Here is an 18,879-nt window from a genome sequence, read left to right on the forward strand (position 1 = left end):
AATACGAGCTCGTGATAGTGACGAAAGCAATGAGCGGAAATGAGTGTCGACCGGGGCGCACTGGTCGATTCTTTTGGGCGGAGGGCAGGAGAGGCTACGCAGGGACGGCGGGCGCCAGAACGCGGCGCGCAGAGAGCCGCGAGGTTGTCGAATTGAGGCGCGCAGTCTAGAAGAATTGGGTGGCTTTGGCGGCGGCACGGCTGCTGGGAAAACAGATTGCTCCTTCGCTTCTCAAATTGGGGAGGCTCGAAGGAGGGTGGTGGCGATGGAGCAGGAACGGACAGCGTCAAGAGGAACAGCAGGTGGTGGTGGTTGCCAATGCGCGTCTTTGTTCTCTGCAGCTGCTGTCAGCAGTCATTATTGCGTCGTCGAGTATACCACCTCCCGCAGTACGGGCGGCGGATACGGCGTGTTCATCCTTCTGCCGAGCTCAATGTAGGAATGACAAGCGGCCAAGTCGGGGCCGCGCAAAGTATCGTTTCAACAGAATTCGTGCTTTACGTACCAAACTTCACCCCAAGCATGCAGCCAAGATTGGAATGGAGATGTCGCTGCAACTCCGCATGCCAGCAGCAGCTCGAGCGACGACAGCAGGAGGGAGCAGCGCCCGCGGCAGCACAGCAGTACGAGAAGGCGGGCTGGGCTGGCTGAGGTGGTATCCGGCAGAAACAAACTCGACGCTCGTGGCAATGCGTCGAACTGTGGTACTGTTTCGGCCTTTTGCTGGTCAGAAGGACCCCTATGATGGGTGGCAGAGGCAGGGCGGTAAGGCGGCGATGATGAGCTCCACCGCGCCCCGATTTACCTCGTTTCGCGCGTTTCGAGAGATGAGAACAGGGCGAGCGAGCGGCGGGCAGCGGGAACAACACCAGGTCCAGGAGGGGGGACTTCTATGTTGCCTGTTCTTCACTTACGTAGCCAGCCAGCAGCAGCAGCGAGTGAGTGGATTGTGCGTGCGCACGCGCGCTCATGCAGCGTCTCAAATTGGATGAACCAACATAGCTCTCCGCTTCCCTTTCCGGCGCGCTGCTAAGGAGATGGCGCACACCGATCCTCATGAATGGAGAAGCTTCTGTCTCTGTTGCAGCAGCAGCTTCGGTCCATGTCGCCCAAGTCAGATGTCTCCGCAAAAGCGCCTGGACGATGCTCACTCGCCTAGGCAAGCACGAAGACGCCATCTGAAACTACTGTGGTAACATGCAAGGGTAAGCTTCCCTGCTGTACAACTCCACTGGGGAGTATTGGTCAGATGCAGATGCAGACAGGCGCACTTTGACAGTTGCCGCATCGGTGATCGAAGTGTCGCAGACAGCTCAATCGGTGGTCAAGATTGCGCAGGCGGCGTGCACGATCGAATGGCTCGAGTCAATGCAGAGTTGCGTTGCGTGTGCCAGGTGGAAGTGAAGGGTGTCCTCCGTTGGAAGCAAGCGAATGGCAGGGCTCGCTGGAGACATGCCGGCGAGCCGAAAAGAACCATGAGCGCCAACCAGGAGACCCAGCACATCGATAGCCTCATCAGCAGATCTACATTGACCGCTGTCGGCGGCAACAATTCTCGTAGCGGAGCGTACTGCGCATGCAACAGTCGCAGTGGAAGCGGAGAGACCGCCTCTTGAACACGAGAAGATGGCCATCTTTGGTTCGGAAGACGGCACGGCGTGAAAACGTGGTCGGTGGAACTTTGAGATGCAGGTGCTGCGGCAGAATTTTGCTGTGCATCTCACTCAGAACCCAAGACGCGCTACCCAAAATCAGAGTGCGTACGTGAGAGCGATAGTCGCAGCATGTTCAAGCCGGATCACGCGAGATCCGTCTTCTATATCATTTTGTAAGCTCTATGCTATGCAGCGTTCCAACCGTCGCGCTGCAATATCCAATTGAGGAGCAGCATCCGGCCGCGAACCGAAGTTGGGAACGTTTGAGATCTCCGACAAGGAATTGCGTCGCACGGCAACACCCTGTGCTTTGCCGCCAACGGCCACACGTTGTGCACACGTCCTGTCTCGTCGCTGCTCCTCGCTGCATCGTCTGGATACACTCGTGTGTGCAGCATCGATTGTTCACGAAGGAGATGCGGCTCGATAGCGCCTGCACATTGATCCTTCGCGGCAGGCCGAGCGCTCAAAATAACCCGTTGCCACCACGTTCGTCGCGCTCGCTGCGACAGCTGCTAGCCCGCCGCGCTTCAGGGGCTCAGCGTTGCTTGGCCGTCTGCTGGACAAATCAGCGCAGCGCGGAGGCAGACATCCTCGTCTCTTTCGCACGGGGCAACCATCGTTCTCACCACCGCTGCGCCGCCATCCCCAGTGTCTCGCTGTTGTCGTCGCTGGCGCCGCGTTGTTGCTGTCTGTTTCATCGTCACTCGCTGTGGTTGCTATTGTGTGCGCCGCGACACTCGTTCGGGAGCAAACACCCCTCGCCTCCCACCACCTTCCGCCGTCGCTCGCTGAGAACCCCTCGGTGCAGGCAGGCACACAGGAACATCCGGGCGCAGGAACAGGAATAGCCACCCATTCTGCCCGGCCGCGCGGTCCTGGACACTCGGTCCGCCCACCACCGCACACACTCCTCCGCCACTCCGTACCCTCCGCCCTCACGCACAGGACACCGTACAGCCTGGTGTCGGAAGTCCGTATTGTTGTAATCGCCCGAGAGACGACAAGCCAGGAAAACACTCTTAGCGGGGTCCATACCCGAGAAACAGCCAGGGCTCTGGAATGCGTGGTCTCGGCCAGCGCTAGACCAGAATAATGTCTTCGAACAACAGGCCAGACCCGACGCGTCGGCGAGACTCGTCCGGTCGCCCTGCGAACAACACTCGCCGCTCCTCCGGCTCACGACAACGTAGAACATCTGCAGGCCCCGAAGAGCGTGAACATCCAGCCTTCCGGACCTCGAACTCGCATCGGCAGCGTCGCGAGAGCAGCGGTCACCGCGAGAGGGCTGTGGAGGACCTGAATAGTCACCATCGGCGGCGGAGGCAAAGTTCCTCACACCGGCAGCCACCAGCCCAGTCGCGAGGCATTAGCAACGAGAAAATACGAAAGGGCGATGGCTATGGTCCTGAAGTGCGAGTGAATAATATTCCACCTTCGCCATACTCTCCGAATCCTCAGGATCGCGATCCCATGATGGAGGCCGGCGGGCAGAGCAGGCGCGATGAGCTCAATCGCAAAAAGAGTCTGGTTAGACCAGAAAGGCGACGCATGGACCCCAACGATCCGGATTATTACTATCGCAAGCGGGTGCAACAGTCGGATATGAACGTTATGCCCTCAACGACGGGTCGGGATCCACAGCTCGAAGCAGATATGCAAACGCTGAGCTCGGATCCTTCGCTCAAGACTGGAGAAGAGAACGTGCCTCTGAACGAAAAAGAGGGCCTTCAGCGTGGCAAGTCTGGGAGAAGTGCAAGCAAGCGTACTCCCGCAAAGCTGCACCGGAACTTGTCCAAGAAAGAGCGAGAGCGCGAGGAGAAAGAGGAGCGCAAGCAGAAGATCAAGAGTGAGAGCGGTACTCCTACTTTGTGGGGTACATACTGCCACATGGTGACTTTCTGGGCTCCAAATGTGTTCCTCCGATGTTTCGGCAAACGGGCGAAAGATGCGCAGCGCGCGTGGCGCGAGAAGATCGGGCTGATCTCCATCATTCTGCTCATCATGTTGTTCGTGGGTTACTTGACATTTGGATTCACGGCTACAGTATGTCCCGGAGGTGGCCCTCTACGATTACGCATCAACAAAGTGGGACCGGGCTACATGATCTTCCACGGGCAAGCGTACGACTTGACCAGAAGTCAACATCCTCTGGCACGAGGCGTCCCTCCCAACTCCAACGTCCTCTTCGATCCAGACCCGCCTGGAGCAGGCATGGACGGCAGTTTTCTGTTTCAGAACGTGAATGGAGCCTGCAAAGGCCTCATCACAGCTGCACCAGGCTCAGATGTCCCTACTGATGCTTCAGGTAACCTTGCTTGGTACTTCCCTTGCAACATGTTCAAACAGGATGGTTCGTCAGCACCCAATGCGACCATTCCGTACTACCTGGGCTACTCTTGTCACACTGGTCGCACTGGTCGAGACGCGTTTTACAGCCTGCGGTCGTCCGGAGATGTGTATTTCAATTGGGATGACGTACGAAATTCCTCTCGCAATCTTATGGTGTACTCAGGGGATGTTCTCGACCTCAATCTGCTCGAATGGTTCAACACGACTCAAGTCAGCTACCCGGCCAAATTTGATGAGATTCGCCAGAACGAAGCCCTCCGCGGCAAGGATGTCACTCTGGCATTCGCATCTGGAGAAAACAAGCAGGCGGCTCAGTGCTTTCAGGAAATCATCAAGGTGGGCTCGATTGACACCGAGACTGTCGGCTGTATCGCATCAAAGGTCGTGCTCTACGTGTCTCTGATCTTTATCCTGGGTATTGTCCTGGCCAAGTTTTTCATGGCTCTGTTGTTTGAGTGGTTCCTGAGCAAGAAGTATGCTGCTGCCAAAACCAGCATGAGCAAGGACAAGAAGGAACGGCAAGATCAGATCGAGGAATGGTCGGATGACATCTATCGTGCGCCTCCAAAGATCACGGACCCGGCTTCGACGACAGGAACCGACCGATCGAGCAAGCGCAGCAGCTTTTTGCCAACAACGTCACGTTTTACCAGCCCATATGCTATCGACCGAGGCAACAGGAAGAGCAGCTTGCAGCCGACAACCATGGTGACCTCATCCTCGAACAACAGGCTCACCATTGGCAATGCCGCGGCTGTCTATGGTCAGCTTAACCGATCGGAAGGCACACTTCCACTATACGGCGCAGATGGACGACACTCGGAGAGCCGTGCGAGCTTGATGGAATCCAGCAACTATGGGTCCTCTGCTCAAAGGTACAGCAGCGTGATGCACGGCGAGGTAGACACTCGCGGCCCACAAGGCTTCATCCACGAATCTGTCGTGCCGCAACCTCCTCCGGACTGGCAGCCATACGGCTTTCCGCTCGCGCACACCATCTGCCTGGTCACTGCATACTCTGAAGGACCCGAGGGCATTCGCACAACGTTGGACAGTCTTGCCATGACCGACTACCCAAACAGCCACAAATTGATCTACGTTGTGTGCGATGGTCTCATTCAGGGTAAGGGCGAATCCATGTCGACACCCGATGCTTGTGTGAGCATGATGAAGGACTTCTCCGTGCAACCCGACCAAGTTCAGGCCTACTCGTACGTCGCTGTCGCTTCTGGAAGTAAACGTCACAACATGGCCAAGGTGTACTGTGGCTTCTACGACTATGGCGCCGACACCAAAATTCCGGTGGAGCGTCAACAGCGCGTTCCCATGATCGTTGTTGTGAAGTGCGGCACCGAGGAGGAAGCTAAATCGTCGAAACCCGGCAATCGAGGCAAGCGCGACTCTCAAATCGTGCTCATGTCGTTCTTGCAAAAGATCATGTTCGATGAGCGTATGACCGAGCTGGAGTACGAAATGTTCAATGGCATCTGGAAGCTCACTGGTATCTCACCCGATTTTTACGAGATCGTGATGATGGTTGATGCCGATACCAAAGTTTTCCCGGATTCGCTCACTCACATGGTTTCCGCTATGGTCAAGGATCCAGAAATCATGGGACTTTGCGGCGAGACCAAAATTGCCAACAAGCGAGCAACATGGGTGTCCATGATTCAAGTGTTTGAGTATTTCATCTCTCACCATCTCTCCAAGGCTTTCGAGTCTGTCTTTGGTGGTGTGACATGTTTGCCAGGCTGTTTCTGCATGTACCGCATCAAAGCACCGAAGGGCGGCAAAAACTACTGGGTGCCTATCCTGGCTAATCCCGACATCGTCGAGCATTATTCGGAGAACGTCGTGGACACTTTGCACAAGAAGAACTTGCTGCTCCTAGGAGAAGATCGATATCTGTCCACGCTCATGTTGAAGACTTTCCCCAAGAGAAAGCAAATGTTCATTCCGCAAGCCGTCTGCAAGACCACTGTACCAGAGACCTTCAAGGTTCTCCTCTCGCAACGTCGCAGATGGATCAACTCGACTATTCACAATCTCATGGAGCTGGTCCTGGTCCGAGATCTGTGTGGCACCTTCTGCTTCTCAATGCAGTTTGTCGTCTTTATCGAATTGATGGGTACCTTGGTCTTGCCAGCTGCTATCAGTTTCACCATCTACGTCGGTAAGTGTTCTTCGTCTGTCATCTGCCGGAATCCTGCTAACACCGTGTGATTAGTTGCCCTTGCCGTCAAAGCTGCCATCACCGGAACCGAGGCACCAGTCATCCCTCTGGTCCTCCTCGCGCTCATCCTTGGTCTTCCTGGTATCCTCATCGTCATCACAGCTCACCGAGTCTCCTACGTCCTCTGGATGGGAGTCTACTTGTTGTCTCTCCCAATTTGGAACTTGGTCCTTCCCACCTATGCCTTCTGGCACTTTGACGACTTCAGCTGGGGTGACACCCGTCAAGCCGTGGGAGAGAAGAAGGGCGCCGGCAAAGGAGGCCATACCGAGGAAGGGGAGTTCGACTCGAGCAAGATTGTCATGAAGCACTGGAATGTTTTCGAACAAGAACGACGCTTGAGAGGCCCGCAGTGGATGGACAGCACTCAGACACTCTATGGAAATGGCACCCAAGGCAGTCCGAGCATGGGCAGCCATCACCAAGCTTATCCCGGACACGAACGCAAAGTCAGTTCGCTCATGATCTGATGACTGCTGTTTTACGAGACTACGAGAACGCAGAAGGGCCAAACAAAATTAGTCAGGCAGCAAAATGGAAAGCGGCATACAGGACGGCGCACAGAACCGATAAAACTTATCACAATCCTCCACTTCGCGGAAAGACGGAGTGGATAGAGCAATGAAGGGGGGCGAAACAAGAAGAACGATTTATTGTGGATGTTCTTTCGACACTGTCTTTTACAGAGACGGACATGTATATATGGGATTCACGCCTATTTTTTGACTGACCAGATTGGGTTACGGATGGTGTGGCGGCCTTCGACTGAATTAGAAGCATCCTGGGATAGGTTCGACACAATGGATGGGCGTGAGTGAACCTCAAGCCTCGCAGCGGAAAAGACTAGATTATTACTCTGCATTCAATGCTAATATGTGATATTGTTACGCGGTTGCTTTCTTTCTCCTCCTCTCTTCTGGCAATTCTAATGGCGCTCGCACCCAAACCTTCGCCACCTGCTCCGCTACACTCAACAAATGAAGATCTCTATACCTTGGCGCAACCAGACTCACTCCAATCGGCATATTCTCCTCACCCGTGAAACCAGGAATATTAACAATCGGAACATGCAATGCAGTCCAAATTCCCTGGAAAACCGCACTTCCCGTCCTTTCTAACCCTTCTGGCGCAACATCCGGTACAGAAGGCACAATCACAGCATCGAATTCTTCCGCTAAAGCGTCGAATTTCGGTCTCAGCGCCGCGATGGTATCGCAAGCTGAGAGGTATTGTTTTCGAGTATAACCGTGGAATTCTTCGACGTGTTCGACTAAATCTGCTGCCAGGGAGGATTTTGCGAGACGGTATTCGGGGAGGAAAGAGACGCGGCCGTCGGAGAAGAGCATTATGGTGTGGAGTTGAGGTAGTGATTGGAATTCTGGGGGAAGTTCGAGGTCGGTGATTGTGGCGCCAGAGGATGAGAGGAGGGAGCGGGCTGTTGAGAAGGCGGAGCGGGTGCCTGAGCCGGCGTGGTTCCAGACCATGGTTTTGCAGAAGGCGAGTTTGAGGCCGGAGACGCCGTTGTTGGAGAGAGGACGAGGGATTTCGTCGTCTTTGAGGCCGAAGATTGTGGCGAGGAGGGTGAGGTCTTCGATGGAACGGGCGTACCAGCCGAGAGTGTCGAGGTTGAGACTGTATATCTTTTGGCCTTCGCGGGAGACGGAGCCCCAGGTGGGTTTTATTGCGTAGATGCCGTTGAAGCTTGCCGGACGGATCATGGAGCCTCCTGTTTGGGTTCCCAAGGCGAGGGGGACTTGGAAGTCAGCTACTGCGGCGCCTGAGCCTGAGGAAGAGCCGCCTGGCGTCCTGCCTTCGTGGTGTGCGTTTGCGGTTTTGGTGCCGATTACGTTTGCTGCAAATTCGGTGGTGGTTGTTTTGCCAAAGATAAGAGCCCCTGCTTGTCGTAGCATAGTCACGCTTCCAGCGTCGATTTCGGGCATGCTATCTTTGTAAATTGCCGAGTTGTGCTGTGTGGGCATGTCTGACTGATATTAGTTCGTTGGGCCTCTTGTCGTCGACATGGTTCTCAGTACCTTTCGTGTAAATTACATCTTTGATGGCAACTGCAACGCCATGTAATGGTCCACGTTCTTCCTTTGGTAGCCTGTCAAGAGCTCTCGCCTGTTCTAGGACTTGGTCGCCATCCAGATAGATCCATGCTCGAACGGCATCGTCTCGTTCCTTGATACGGTCCAGCAGAGAACGGGCATAATCTTCCACAGTCAGGTCTCCAGCTCCAATTGCCTTGATCGCCTCTGTCGCCGTGAGGCGAAATGGCTCAATCCGCATGCTGTACGATCGTGTTAGAAATTCCAGAGCTACTATCGATGCTCAGCCCAACAAAAGAATTGGTGCTCACCCACGACGATGTTGTTTGAGACGAGGAACTGCATCTCCTCTTACGCTGCACTTGATCCTCCGCCGGGAATACCACTCGGCGGCGCTTGACGCCCGCGAGTTGGCCGCTATCAGGCTGCAGATAACCTTGCGTATCCAACGACCCTGTCGACTCGGATGCCGGCGCCATGTTCACGGCAGGGAATGGAACAGCTGAAAGGTACGGCTGCGACAGAGAAATCCATTTTGACGCTCTGTTCGAGACGAGCCTCGGTGGTGATCAGAAGGCTGTGAAAGGTGGTGTTGAAACGCCTCCCGCTGCACCTTCCTCCACCTCATTCGTTCCGCCAGCGTTGGGGTACGAGCGCCAAGAAGGGAGAAAGAATCTCCGTCCTCGTTTACTTTCCAAAACCAGTTAGGAGGCAGCAGTCGGTCAACTACTGTTCGCGGAACATCAATTCGATGGAGTCAGCAGAAAGTCCAAAGGCTCTTGTTTGGATCAATGGCTTCCCGGGTGTTGGCAAGCTCACAGTCGCAAGAGAACTTTTAAAGCTGTACACCAAAGAACAGGTGGCACTGATTGATAATCATCAGCTCATCGATTCTGTTGCTGCCCGATTCCAGCGTAATGATCCCCAATACTACGTGGAGCGTCGTAAGGAGCGTCAAAAGGCTTTCGAGCGATGGGTGCTCAACAGAGACGAGAGACATAGATTGGTCGTCTTCACGGGTGATCCAATGACCTGCTCTATCTGTATCAACCGAAATCTGACTCACAAAGCAGACTGTCAATCGAAGAACGAACTCGGCAGCGCGATTGGAGCAGAATACGAGGACGCTGCGCTAAGAGCAGGACGCGTCTTCATACCGGTCGTTCTGCATTGCGACCAAAGTGAGAATCTGAAACGAGCTGTATCGACAGAGCGGCAGGAGTCTGGCACAACGAAGCTCACAGATGTCGAAATTCTGGCAGAGCTTCGTGCGGAACATGTTATGCTGACTTTTGATCTGCCCACTCAATTGGTACTGGATGTGAGCGACTTGATGCCCAGTGTCACGGCATGGAAGCTGTATGAGCATATTGCGTCTATTGGGTCGCAAGACCAGTGGAGATCTTGAGTCTCGTGCACCTGGCACGCAACTATGTGGTTGTAACGTTCCAAATATCTGCGAAGGGATCGTCGTCGGAGTCCAACGTACGCTTATACTCCATGTTGCTGTCATGAGTCAGTAACAGTCATTTGCTGTTCATCATAGAGACCTACTTGACGACTCTCGTGACCACTTCCTGGCCATACAAGCATTCGATAAACGCAAGCGTTCCGTCGATTCCAGAAGACACTCCAGAAGTAGTCCAGATATTCTCATCTACGACCCAGCGCGCATGCGGAACCCAGTCAACTTTGTCGTTGGTCGCTGTGACATTTTTGTAAGAGGCTTTGTTTGTGGTGGCCCGTCTTCCGTCTAGCACGCCTGCATTCGACATCAAAAGCGCTCCGGTGCAGACGCTGATGATGTATTGCACTTTGGACGATCTCTGCCTGATGAAGTCGATCTTACTGTTGAGCACAGGATTGCGGGTTCCTATGCCCCCCGGCACCAATAACACATCCAAGTCAGGTGCTGTCGCGAAAGTCGTGGTTGGTAGCACTTGGTAGTGGGTGCTCGAATTGCGTAAGCTCATCGACGTGCTCACAGGGCGGTTGGTCACCGGATCGAGAGTGTCCGCGATCAGATGCAGATCGATCTTATACTGCCCCCCAAGGAAGCCGAGTGCATCGAGCGGCCCGAAGACGTCCAGAGTCTGGAAGCCGCGGAACAGTACCACGCCATAGCTCCTTGGGATGGTGGTGGAATTGAGGTGAGGCTGCGATTGCACGCCTGCAGACGTGAGTTGGAGCAGGGATATGATATGGGTGTAGAGCAGGTGAAAAGCTTACAATAGTCTGGCTGATCACTGTTGGTCTCGGGCGCCGCTGTGGCTGTCATCCACGCCGCGGCCTGCAGCGAGAGCAATATTGAGACGGAGTACTTCATGGCGCGAATGGTCAGTGTCGATGAAACAACCTCTCCACGGCGCGCTTCTTATACCATACAGGCCGAGCCGTGTCGCGGATTTCCAACTGCTTGCTGTGCACATCTTTTCCATTTCAACACGCGCGCTTGCTGCCACCGCTGCGAAAGTGCAGAAGGATTCTCCCGTGAGGCGCAAGTAGAGAGTGCAGGCCCTTTGTTCCTGCTGTGCAACCCGGCCAGCCAATGAAGCCGCGCGGTAACTTGCTCAAAAGTCCGCAGGCGCGACTTGCATATGCCCGCCAAGCTCTTGCTGTGTTTCGTGAACATATCTCGGACGCGAAACGTTAGCTTCGCGCGACATTAAAGAAGCAAGTTCCCACTCGGCCCGCGTCGCCAACACTACAGCCGATCCGCGACGTTCACACACCATGGATCACTCACGAATGGATATGGCGGCCATGTCGGCGACCTCTTCTGGTGCAATGCCAGCTTCAACGGCAGCGTCGATGGATGATATGGATATGGGAATGGGCGGCTGCAAAATCAATGTAAGTGTCCGATCTTCTCGACTGCGGACAAGACTGATAGGAGCAGATGCTGTGGAACTGGTATACCATCGATGCTTGCAAGTGCCTCGCCCGAGCAATGGAAATATCAGCCTAACGTTTGCAGGCTTTCTCTCCGAGTCCTGGCGCATCACGTCCAAAGGCATGTTCGCAGGCTCCTGCATCGGGGTAATCTTGTTGGTCATGGTTCTCGAAGCTCTTCGTCGCGCTGCGAAGGAATACGATGCCTTTATCGTGCGGAAGCGAATGGCCGCCGTGCAGCCGCCTACCGCGACAGGTTCTCAGCTCAGCGACAGCGACTCCAGCAAGAATGCAAGTGCCACAGCGACAGCTATGCCTTCGAGGCCACTCAGCTTCAGGCCAACCATGGTCGAGCAGCTCATCCGAGCCCTTCTGCACATGCTCCAATTCGCAGTGGCTTACTTCATCATGCTTCTGGCCATGTACTACAATGGCTACATTATCATTTGCATTTTCATCGGCGCTTTCATCGGCGCGTTCGTCTTCAATTGGACCAATATTGGACTGGGGTGAGTACGGCGCAAAGGCACGAAAGTCATAGACTGACCCATACTCAGAGGAGAGAATCGCGAAATCACGTTCTGTTGCGGATGATGGATCTCGTCAAGAAGTCGCTCGATGCGGCAGAGCTTGTTGCATGGGTCGGACTGGAGGAGCCGCATGCCTTTCGTCTTCAGAACTGCGTCTTCATTGCGCGGAGCCGCCTGTTGTTCCGGCTTGGTCGCGTGTTCTCGCACCCGCTCCCCTTTGCTGCGTTTCGCCGGCGCTGTGTATGGCTGACCGCATTGGGGCCTCGAGAAAGCTGTTCTGCGGTTCAGGATCCTGCTTGAAGCAGTCTGAGTACCTTATGTCCGGCTCACTCGTGACTGCGAACTACACCTTCGTTGTAAGAGTGGGCATTTCGAGGACAGGTCAGTCAGTAAATAAGTAATCGCAGATGAACTTCCCCGGCCTTTGTATGCTGTGGTCGCGACATTGAGACTTTCTCCATCGCCCTGTCCTTCCTTGCTCCCTCCTAGCACAGACGAGGGACCGTCAGGGATAAGCTCTCGCAAGACAAGCGACCATCCTCTCAGCGGCTCCGCACAGGGGACAGCTCTGCATCTCCATTGTTGCGAGACGGGTGGGCGATGGAGGAGATGGTGTTCGAAGTCGGGGAATGATGCAACGCGTCGCGGGGTTTGCTTGATCCCCGTTTGTCAGCGGCCACTTTCTCCGGACCAGCTGCCGCTCTGAACATTTTCACCGAGCGCAAACAACACGACGAGCGGATCAAGCACCCTGTCGAGAGCTCACGAGCCGTTTTCGCGATGGGTTCCTGCAGCCTGAAGCTTCGAGAGCTTCGCGTCATCCGTCCTTTAAATTTTGCAATGCCTTTGTGAACAGCCGCACAACATACAGGTTGGTCAGCTCGGAGCACTATTGTCATCCTTACGCTTTATAAACACCACTGCTCTTTCCTTTGCCTGTCTTATTCCCTTCTCCAAGCACATCCCGCGTACATACCACCATCTTGCACAAGTCACAACGTCATCATGGCACAGAACCAAGCCGCGTGGATTGACAAAGAGCCCAGAAAGCCTTTGCGAGTGAGTCTCGACCATCTCTACTACAACAACCATCAATGCTAATACAGCTCTCAGGTAGGACCAGCGGACATTCCAACACCCGCCGATGACGAGATCGTTGTCAAGAACCATGCCCTTGCCATCAATCCTGTGGACTGGAAGATTCAGGACTACGGCTTTTTTGTCCAGCAATGGCCCAACATTCTCGGCACAGATGTAGCTGGTGAAGTGCACGCGGTTGGCAAGAACGTTACACGCTTCAAGAAGGGCGATCGCGTGGTAGCGTGAGCTTTGTCCCAACCCTTTCTGCAGAACCAGATTTAACACACTCTCAGTCACGCAGTGGGCCTCGCAAATGGAAAAGCCACGCATGGTGCCTTCCAACTGTATACCGCGGTCCAGTCAGCATACGCCGCCATTATCCCGAGCAACGTCTCTTACACGAATGCTGCTGTCCTCCCTCTCGCCATCGACACTGCCGGCCATGGCCTCTACGACCAGCGCAGCAAGGGCTTCCTTGGCCTGCCCGAACCAACACTACACGGATCGCCTTGCAACAAGACAATCGTCGTCTGGGGAGCCTCATCGTCTGTTGGAGCTCTCGCAGTCCAGCTTGCTACAGCTTCCGGCGCAAAGGTCATTGGTGTGGCATCTAAGCACAACCACGACTTCGTCAAGAGCCTCGGAGCAGTTGCGGTGCTCGACTACAAGGAGCCAACAATAGTCGACGATGTCGTGAAAGCCATTTCTACTGCGGGAGGAGAATTTGCAGGTGTCTACGACGCTATTTCCCTCCCTGACTCACGGACATCCGTCTTCCCGATTGTCGAGCAGTTCGGTGGTAACAACGTTGCTGGCACTCTACCTCCACCAGAGTCTGGTCTCCCGGAGAAGATCATATATGGAGCCATCTTTGCTGTGAACGAGGTCAACGCTCCGGTCTGGGAGAAATTCGTTACACCTGCTTTGGAGTCGGGACAGCTTAAGGCTGTGCCGGAGGCAGTTGTCGTCGGCAAGGGACTTGAGAGTGTGCAGAAGGGTCTTGAGGCTAACAAGGCGGGTGTCAGCGCGAAGAAGATCGTCGTGGAGTTGTAGGTCCAAGACGACATGAAGTTGTGATGAGTACATCCATGGAAGTTTATGGCACAAGGAGCATCTCATGAGATACACATACGACCGGCGTATACATCTGTAGCATCAGTGTTGCGTACTTCTATGACATTGAGAGCATATCACGGGAGCTTCTCACACCTTTCTGTCAAGCTTGACAATATTTTTTTGAAGAATGTCTTAGCAAATAGGCAAAATAATGACGTGCTTTCGACTGCAACGACTTCGATATCACAGTATCACCTCAAAAGCCCAATCAGAACCATTCTTGACTTGCAGACAGCCGGCGGCTTCTCGCGGAGCCATGCGTGAGTCTATATATTGTACTTGAAGCTTGGACCACCACGAATTTGCTCGTCCAATTCGATTTGGCCGTAAGTCGTCTTGGCATATTCTCTCCGCATGGAGTCAGCATCTGATTAGAGTCACAGGTTTGGCTCAATGGTAGAGCGTCCGCCTCCTAAGCGGAAGGTTGTGGGTTCGAGTGAGTTGCCTCCCTCGTCTGGTGCAAATTGAATATGTCCTAACATTCTCCCAAGGTCCCATGATGGTCGCGATGTACAATTTGCTTTTTTGCCTTTTGAAATTTTTATTTTTTTTGCATTGGAAGAGAGTGCAAGCAAGCTACGCATGGAAGGTGTGTAGACAGTTGTTCTTTTGTCATGGGGATTGATCTGGGGTGAGTTTGGCGACTAGAAGAAGATGCTTGGGCAGATGTGAAAGTGAGACCATAATGACGTTGAACTTTTGCTTTGATTGTTCTGCAAAGCTATCGAAGATCTCGCGAGGTGTTATGTGCTTTCGTAAGATATAGTTCTGATAATCGTTCGAATGATAATGCAACAGTGCCGACGATGGTAAGAAGTACGGCATGTTGCATATCCAATGTCCTGTCTCGTGCGACTTCCGAATCCGAATCATGCACCATTCGAGGGCGTTGGCTGTATTTATACGTTCGCTTGAAGTCGAAGAGCCAAGTCATTTGCGCGAACAGTTTGGGAGTGTTGAGTTGCTTTGCGCTGTTAGTCATGGATTCGTATCCGTTCGAAGCCGAGACATGTACCATGAATATAGCAAAGACCATGACGAGGGCGACAATCCAGATGCTGTTCGGCACGCTCGTTGTAGGTGTCCGTGAAAGGCCGATACTAGGGTCTGATCGTTGCGCAGTAACATCTAGCATCTTGCTTCGAATTCTGGATCTTTCTCGAGTAGTGCTCCGACTCCGCACAGGTGTTGATCTGCCGCTGCTGGCCAGGTTCTCGAACGACGAAACTGTGTGCAGGTGTGCGACGAGGTTCGTATGCTGAGGTATCGCCAGGTGATCCATGATTGCTGGTATAATTCGCTATGTCTGTGGTTCTCACGGTGTAGAGAGCGGAGCGTTGGCAGAGTTCTGACATACCGAGGCGGTGCGTCTAGATGTATACAATGGGCCAAGAGCGGTTGCTAGCCTTCCTGCAGCTCCAAAGTCACACGACCAACACCGTCATGCGATGGTAGTGCGCTGCGCCTTGAACCTTCACTGGCGCAGGAAGCGGACACATCCGATTCACGCATGCTTGTGAGAAGTCCATCTTGGCCATGAGGCTGTTGTATATCGTGTTCACATGATAGTGTACTGCTTGGAAGAAGTGTGTGCTGGAAACATGGGGGATGTGAGTGCCAAGCAGCCGATCGGCTTGAACCTTATCCGCGTTTCGAGCCTAGCGGCGAGCTCACTCGACTGTGCATGTGTAGTGCTGTAAGTTGTTGCACAGCACAGCACCGGACTCGCATTGAGCCTTCTATGCGCATTGCTTGACCGTCCGTTCACCACGCACGATTGAACATCCCGGCCGACCACGCAAACGCCGCCGATACAACGGGACACCACAGATCGCAAAACGGGGAGATCGCCAACGAAGGCGGAAAGACGCAAGTTGCCGAGAGCAGGAACGGGGATAGAGTGAGGCAGGAAAGACATACACGCAGTAATGAATGCCCGCAGCGGTACGTAACACACCATCATCCATACAGGACAGCTGGACGCCGACACACCACCACTCCGACACGGCCAGCACCGCCGACATGGCCGAGAACCGGCCTCGCACGCGCGGTCGTGGGAGACGACAACAGCAGGCTCGCGTTCCACTGGCACCGAATTATTATCAACACGACAGCAGCTCGGTGACTGACAGCGTTGCGGGTGACATAGGCAGTCAAGCGCAAATGCGCACCATGAACATGGGCTCGTTTGGTGCCCAGCCGAACGCACGACAAAATTCCAGACTACAGAATACACAGAAGACGGGACTGGGAAATGGCAATGCGGGAGCTGGATGGGCATTTGGCGCTCCGGCATCAGCAGGGACTGGCTTTGGGGCGCCGGGTCTAGCACGTCCAGGACAGCTGTCGGGTTTCGCGCAGATCATGGGCGGAGGAGGGCAAACACAGATTGACATGAAGTGAGTCTTCCAGGATAGCCACAAGAGCTGCGAAAGCCTCGATCTGCACTTGGGCTGTTCCACAGAGATACTGATACTGGGCAGTGACTTTCCTACGTTGGCTGGGCCAGGACGGTCTAACTACAACGCCAACAGCTGGAACAGCAACGCCGTGCGACAGGCCCAACCGCCGCAATCGACATCGCAACAGTCTGTACAGCAACAGCGAGCGCCCTCGACCGCCCCTTCACAAGTGTCGGTAGATCATTACGAGTCACAGCGTTCGCAGCAGCAGTCGACAGATCGTGGAGGGACCAATCGGAGCGACTTTCCACAGCAGAGTGATCAAGTATCGACCAACGGCGATTCGGCGCGGCAGAATGGTCTAGGGAGCAGTATTCTGGGCTCCCCCAGCGATTCGATACCGCAGACCAACGGTCAGCAATCTCCGCTGCCAATGCGCGAGGTGTCCGGCTCAAGTCAACAGGCTCCTATTGGGAGCGGGCAACCTACACCCCAGTCGCAGGTTGGGCCTCCACCACAGGGCTTCGAAGCACAAGCTCTTCAGCACGTGTCACATACGAAGAGATGGGAGGATCTCACCGAGACAGAGCGATATGGCATGGCAGGCCTGATGTCTCAACTCGAAGCGAGACGTGCAATAGAGTCAAATCAAGCCATGGACGAGACTTTGCCGGTATGGACACGCAATACGGCTTTCCTCATGGGCCAGGAAACTCCCGACTTCGGCATGGACTTGAACAATCCGGAGCCTCTGTACCCAACATTCTCTGTTTTTGGAACACGAACGCCTTCCGACTCATTCTACGATTTCCGAGACCAGTACACTGTTCCATCATTCCACGTGCCACCTGCGTACACCGTTAACAACGTCCCCGAGATGGCCTCCAGGATGCCGGCATTCAGCGATGGTAATGCGTCTCATCACTCTCTCCAGGGAAACGCTAATCTCATCACAGAAACCCTATTCTGCATCTTCTACCAGATGCCACGCGACATTATGCAGGAAATGGCAGCCACTCAACTGAACCAGCGGGACTGGCGGTGGCATAAAGTTCTGCGGAAATGGCTGCAGAAGGACACCCGCGAAGCAAACGCCGCCGCTGCTCCCACGTTGGTCGACCACACAAACGGAGCCCCTATCGGCCAGGAACCCATACGAATCAACGAGCGAAGCGAACGCGGTGTGTACATCTTCTTCGAAGAGAAGGACTGGAAACGAGAACGCCGAGAGTTTACATTAGACTACGACTCTCTGTACGTCACAAACCTAATGCCTACTGCGGCAGCGGCAGGCGTGTACGGCGGTGGGGGACGGAGCGGGAACTTTGGCGTGAATGGAGGGCCCGTGGGAGGATCAGTCGATCAGAGCGCAATCACGACTCCGTCGTAAGTGGCATTTGGGCAGCAATTGGCACCATGTAGGCCTTTTGGACGAGAGACACCAGCATCTGGAAATGCAGCCATGGCCACGATGAGAAAAGTGTGATGAGAATTGCTAATAGCCTCGCGCAGGCTCATCTCGCCAATGCAATATTTTGGCTGACCAGTTGACTCACGGTGCGCAAATCCCAGCCTAACGTGTTGTGATCATGTGCCAAGGTGGCAACTCAAGAAGGCGAAGGTGAACTCATGCTCGACTCCGATGATCCGCCGGTGAAGAGCGAGGGGTGCGGTGCTGAATCACGAACGCTGCAGTAGTGCGGCCGCGGAGTGGCTTCAGGCGCCCCACAGTGCTGCGAACTTGGGCTACACATATTGCCCAACCTGGTTGCTTCACAAACGAGGCGCCGTCACACTCGCCTTCCTTGTCATGCGGCGTAGGGAAATGCTTGCGAAAAGGGCAGATCTGCCCTCCATCTTCCGCTATTGGCGTAGACCAAACATGTTCTGCAGGACTGTAAGATTGCATGCTACAAACTGACTGTACTACGCAGGGATATAGATTATAACGGTATGCCGCTCGCAGCGAGCAAAACGGTACTGCGGCGACGCTATGCGACTCGCCTTCTCTGTGGGCTGGAGGAGGGTACACAGGCAGCACGTGGCATCCGAAAAAGCGGCAGTATCTGGTTGGTTTAGACCACATGCACGCAAGAAGCTTAAACTTTCCCACCAAGCCACCACATCTCCCGCCGCACGTATTGCGACAGCGTTTCACCAGCGAGTTGCCACCAACAAACAATACCATGAGGTCAGACGCGCCTGGAACTGCTTCTCACCATGTCACGCCCGCGTGGTGCCGGATTTTGCACAAAGCCGGAGCTCCTTGCGAACGAGAGAGAACAAAGCGCCGCGGTGCAGTGGTCCGCGACTCATGCCCACGAGCTAGATTGCGCCACCAGCTGGGCGATTCGTAGCTTTGCCAAAACTGATCGCCCTCCGAAGCTCTGGGCCTTGTCCGAAACGGCCCAAACAGTGTCAGGTCCATTGTCTGCGCCGCTCCCATTCTGGAGCTGCCCTTGCAACGTTGATAATGTGAGGCGTTCCCTCACCCCGATTTGGTTTCCTGTCTTTTGCTTCTGATCGTATTCAAACTGGATCTCACGGCTCTGCCTGCTATCGGTCCGGAAG

The 18,879-nt window shown here is 54.4% G+C and overlaps 8 protein-coding genes across 8 annotated transcripts; 5 read left to right on the top strand and 3 right to left on the bottom strand.

Annotated features, from left to right (window-relative positions):
* Nucleotides 1-2,750: 2,750 nt before the first annotated feature.
* On the top strand, nt 2,751-6,710 carry CKM354_000718700 (chitin synthase CHS3; the record flags this gene model as incomplete). The annotated part of the gene is made up of 2 exons (XM_044802530.1): nt 2,751-6,180; nt 6,235-6,710. 2 exons carry the CDS (start codon nt 2,751-2,753, stop codon nt 6,708-6,710), a joined length of 3,906 nt encoding a protein of 1,301 aa, XP_044658465.1.
* Nucleotides 6,711-7,124: 414 nt separating this feature from the next.
* CKM354_000718800 (uncharacterized protein) lies at nt 7,125-8,529 on the bottom strand (the record flags this gene model as incomplete). The annotated part of the gene is made up of 2 exons (XM_044802531.1): nt 7,125-8,221; nt 8,274-8,529. 2 exons carry the CDS (start codon nt 8,527-8,529, stop codon nt 7,125-7,127), a joined length of 1,353 nt encoding a protein of 450 aa, XP_044658466.1.
* A 510-nt stretch (nt 8,530-9,039) lies between these two features.
* CKM354_000718900 (uncharacterized protein) lies at nt 9,040-9,696 on the top strand (the record flags this gene model as incomplete). The annotated part of the gene is made up of 2 exons (XM_044802532.1): nt 9,040-9,307; nt 9,362-9,696. 2 exons carry the CDS (start codon nt 9,040-9,042, stop codon nt 9,694-9,696), a joined length of 603 nt encoding a protein of 200 aa, XP_044658467.1.
* Nucleotides 9,697-9,718: 22 nt separating this feature from the next.
* On the bottom strand, nt 9,719-10,261 carry CKM354_000719000 (uncharacterized protein; the record flags this gene model as incomplete). Its single annotated transcript, XM_044802533.1, has 2 exons — nt 9,719-9,794; nt 9,843-10,261. 2 exons carry the CDS (start codon nt 10,259-10,261, stop codon nt 9,719-9,721), a joined length of 495 nt encoding a protein of 164 aa, XP_044658468.1.
* Nucleotides 10,262-11,021: 760 nt separating this feature from the next.
* CKM354_000719100 (uncharacterized protein) lies at nt 11,022-11,774 on the top strand (the record flags this gene model as incomplete). Its single annotated transcript, XM_044802534.1, has 4 exons — nt 11,022-11,141; nt 11,188-11,218; nt 11,266-11,689; nt 11,738-11,774. The coding sequence occupies 4 exons, from the start codon at nt 11,022-11,024 to the stop codon at nt 11,772-11,774; spliced, it is 612 nt and encodes a 203-aa protein (XP_044658469.1).
* A 941-nt stretch (nt 11,775-12,715) lies between these two features.
* On the top strand, nt 12,716-13,843 carry CKM354_000719200 (uncharacterized protein; the record flags this gene model as incomplete). The annotated part of the gene is made up of 3 exons (XM_044802535.1): nt 12,716-12,769; nt 12,824-13,032; nt 13,084-13,843. The coding sequence occupies 3 exons, from the start codon at nt 12,716-12,718 to the stop codon at nt 13,841-13,843; spliced, it is 1,023 nt and encodes a 340-aa protein (XP_044658470.1).
* A 784-nt stretch (nt 13,844-14,627) lies between these two features.
* Nucleotides 14,628-15,188, bottom strand: CKM354_000719300 (uncharacterized protein; the record flags this gene model as incomplete). The annotated part of the gene is made up of 2 exons (XM_044802536.1): nt 14,628-14,870; nt 14,922-15,188. 2 exons carry the CDS (start codon nt 15,186-15,188, stop codon nt 14,628-14,630), a joined length of 510 nt encoding a protein of 169 aa, XP_044658471.1.
* Nucleotides 15,189-15,928: 740 nt separating this feature from the next.
* Nucleotides 15,929-17,851, top strand: CKM354_000719400 (CCR4-NOT core subunit CDC36; the record flags this gene model as incomplete). Its single annotated transcript, XM_044802537.1, has 4 exons — nt 15,929-16,305; nt 16,390-17,216; nt 17,265-17,694; nt 17,821-17,851. 4 exons carry the CDS (start codon nt 15,929-15,931, stop codon nt 17,849-17,851), a joined length of 1,665 nt encoding a protein of 554 aa, XP_044658472.1.
* Nucleotides 17,852-18,879: the final 1,028 nt, after the last annotated feature.

The sequence above is a fragment of the Cercospora kikuchii genome (genome assembly GCF_019650295.1).
Source record: "Cercospora kikuchii DNA, contig_00004, whole genome shotgun sequence".
NCBI classification, from domain to species: Eukaryota; Fungi; Ascomycota; class Dothideomycetes; order Mycosphaerellales; family Mycosphaerellaceae; genus Cercospora; species Cercospora kikuchii.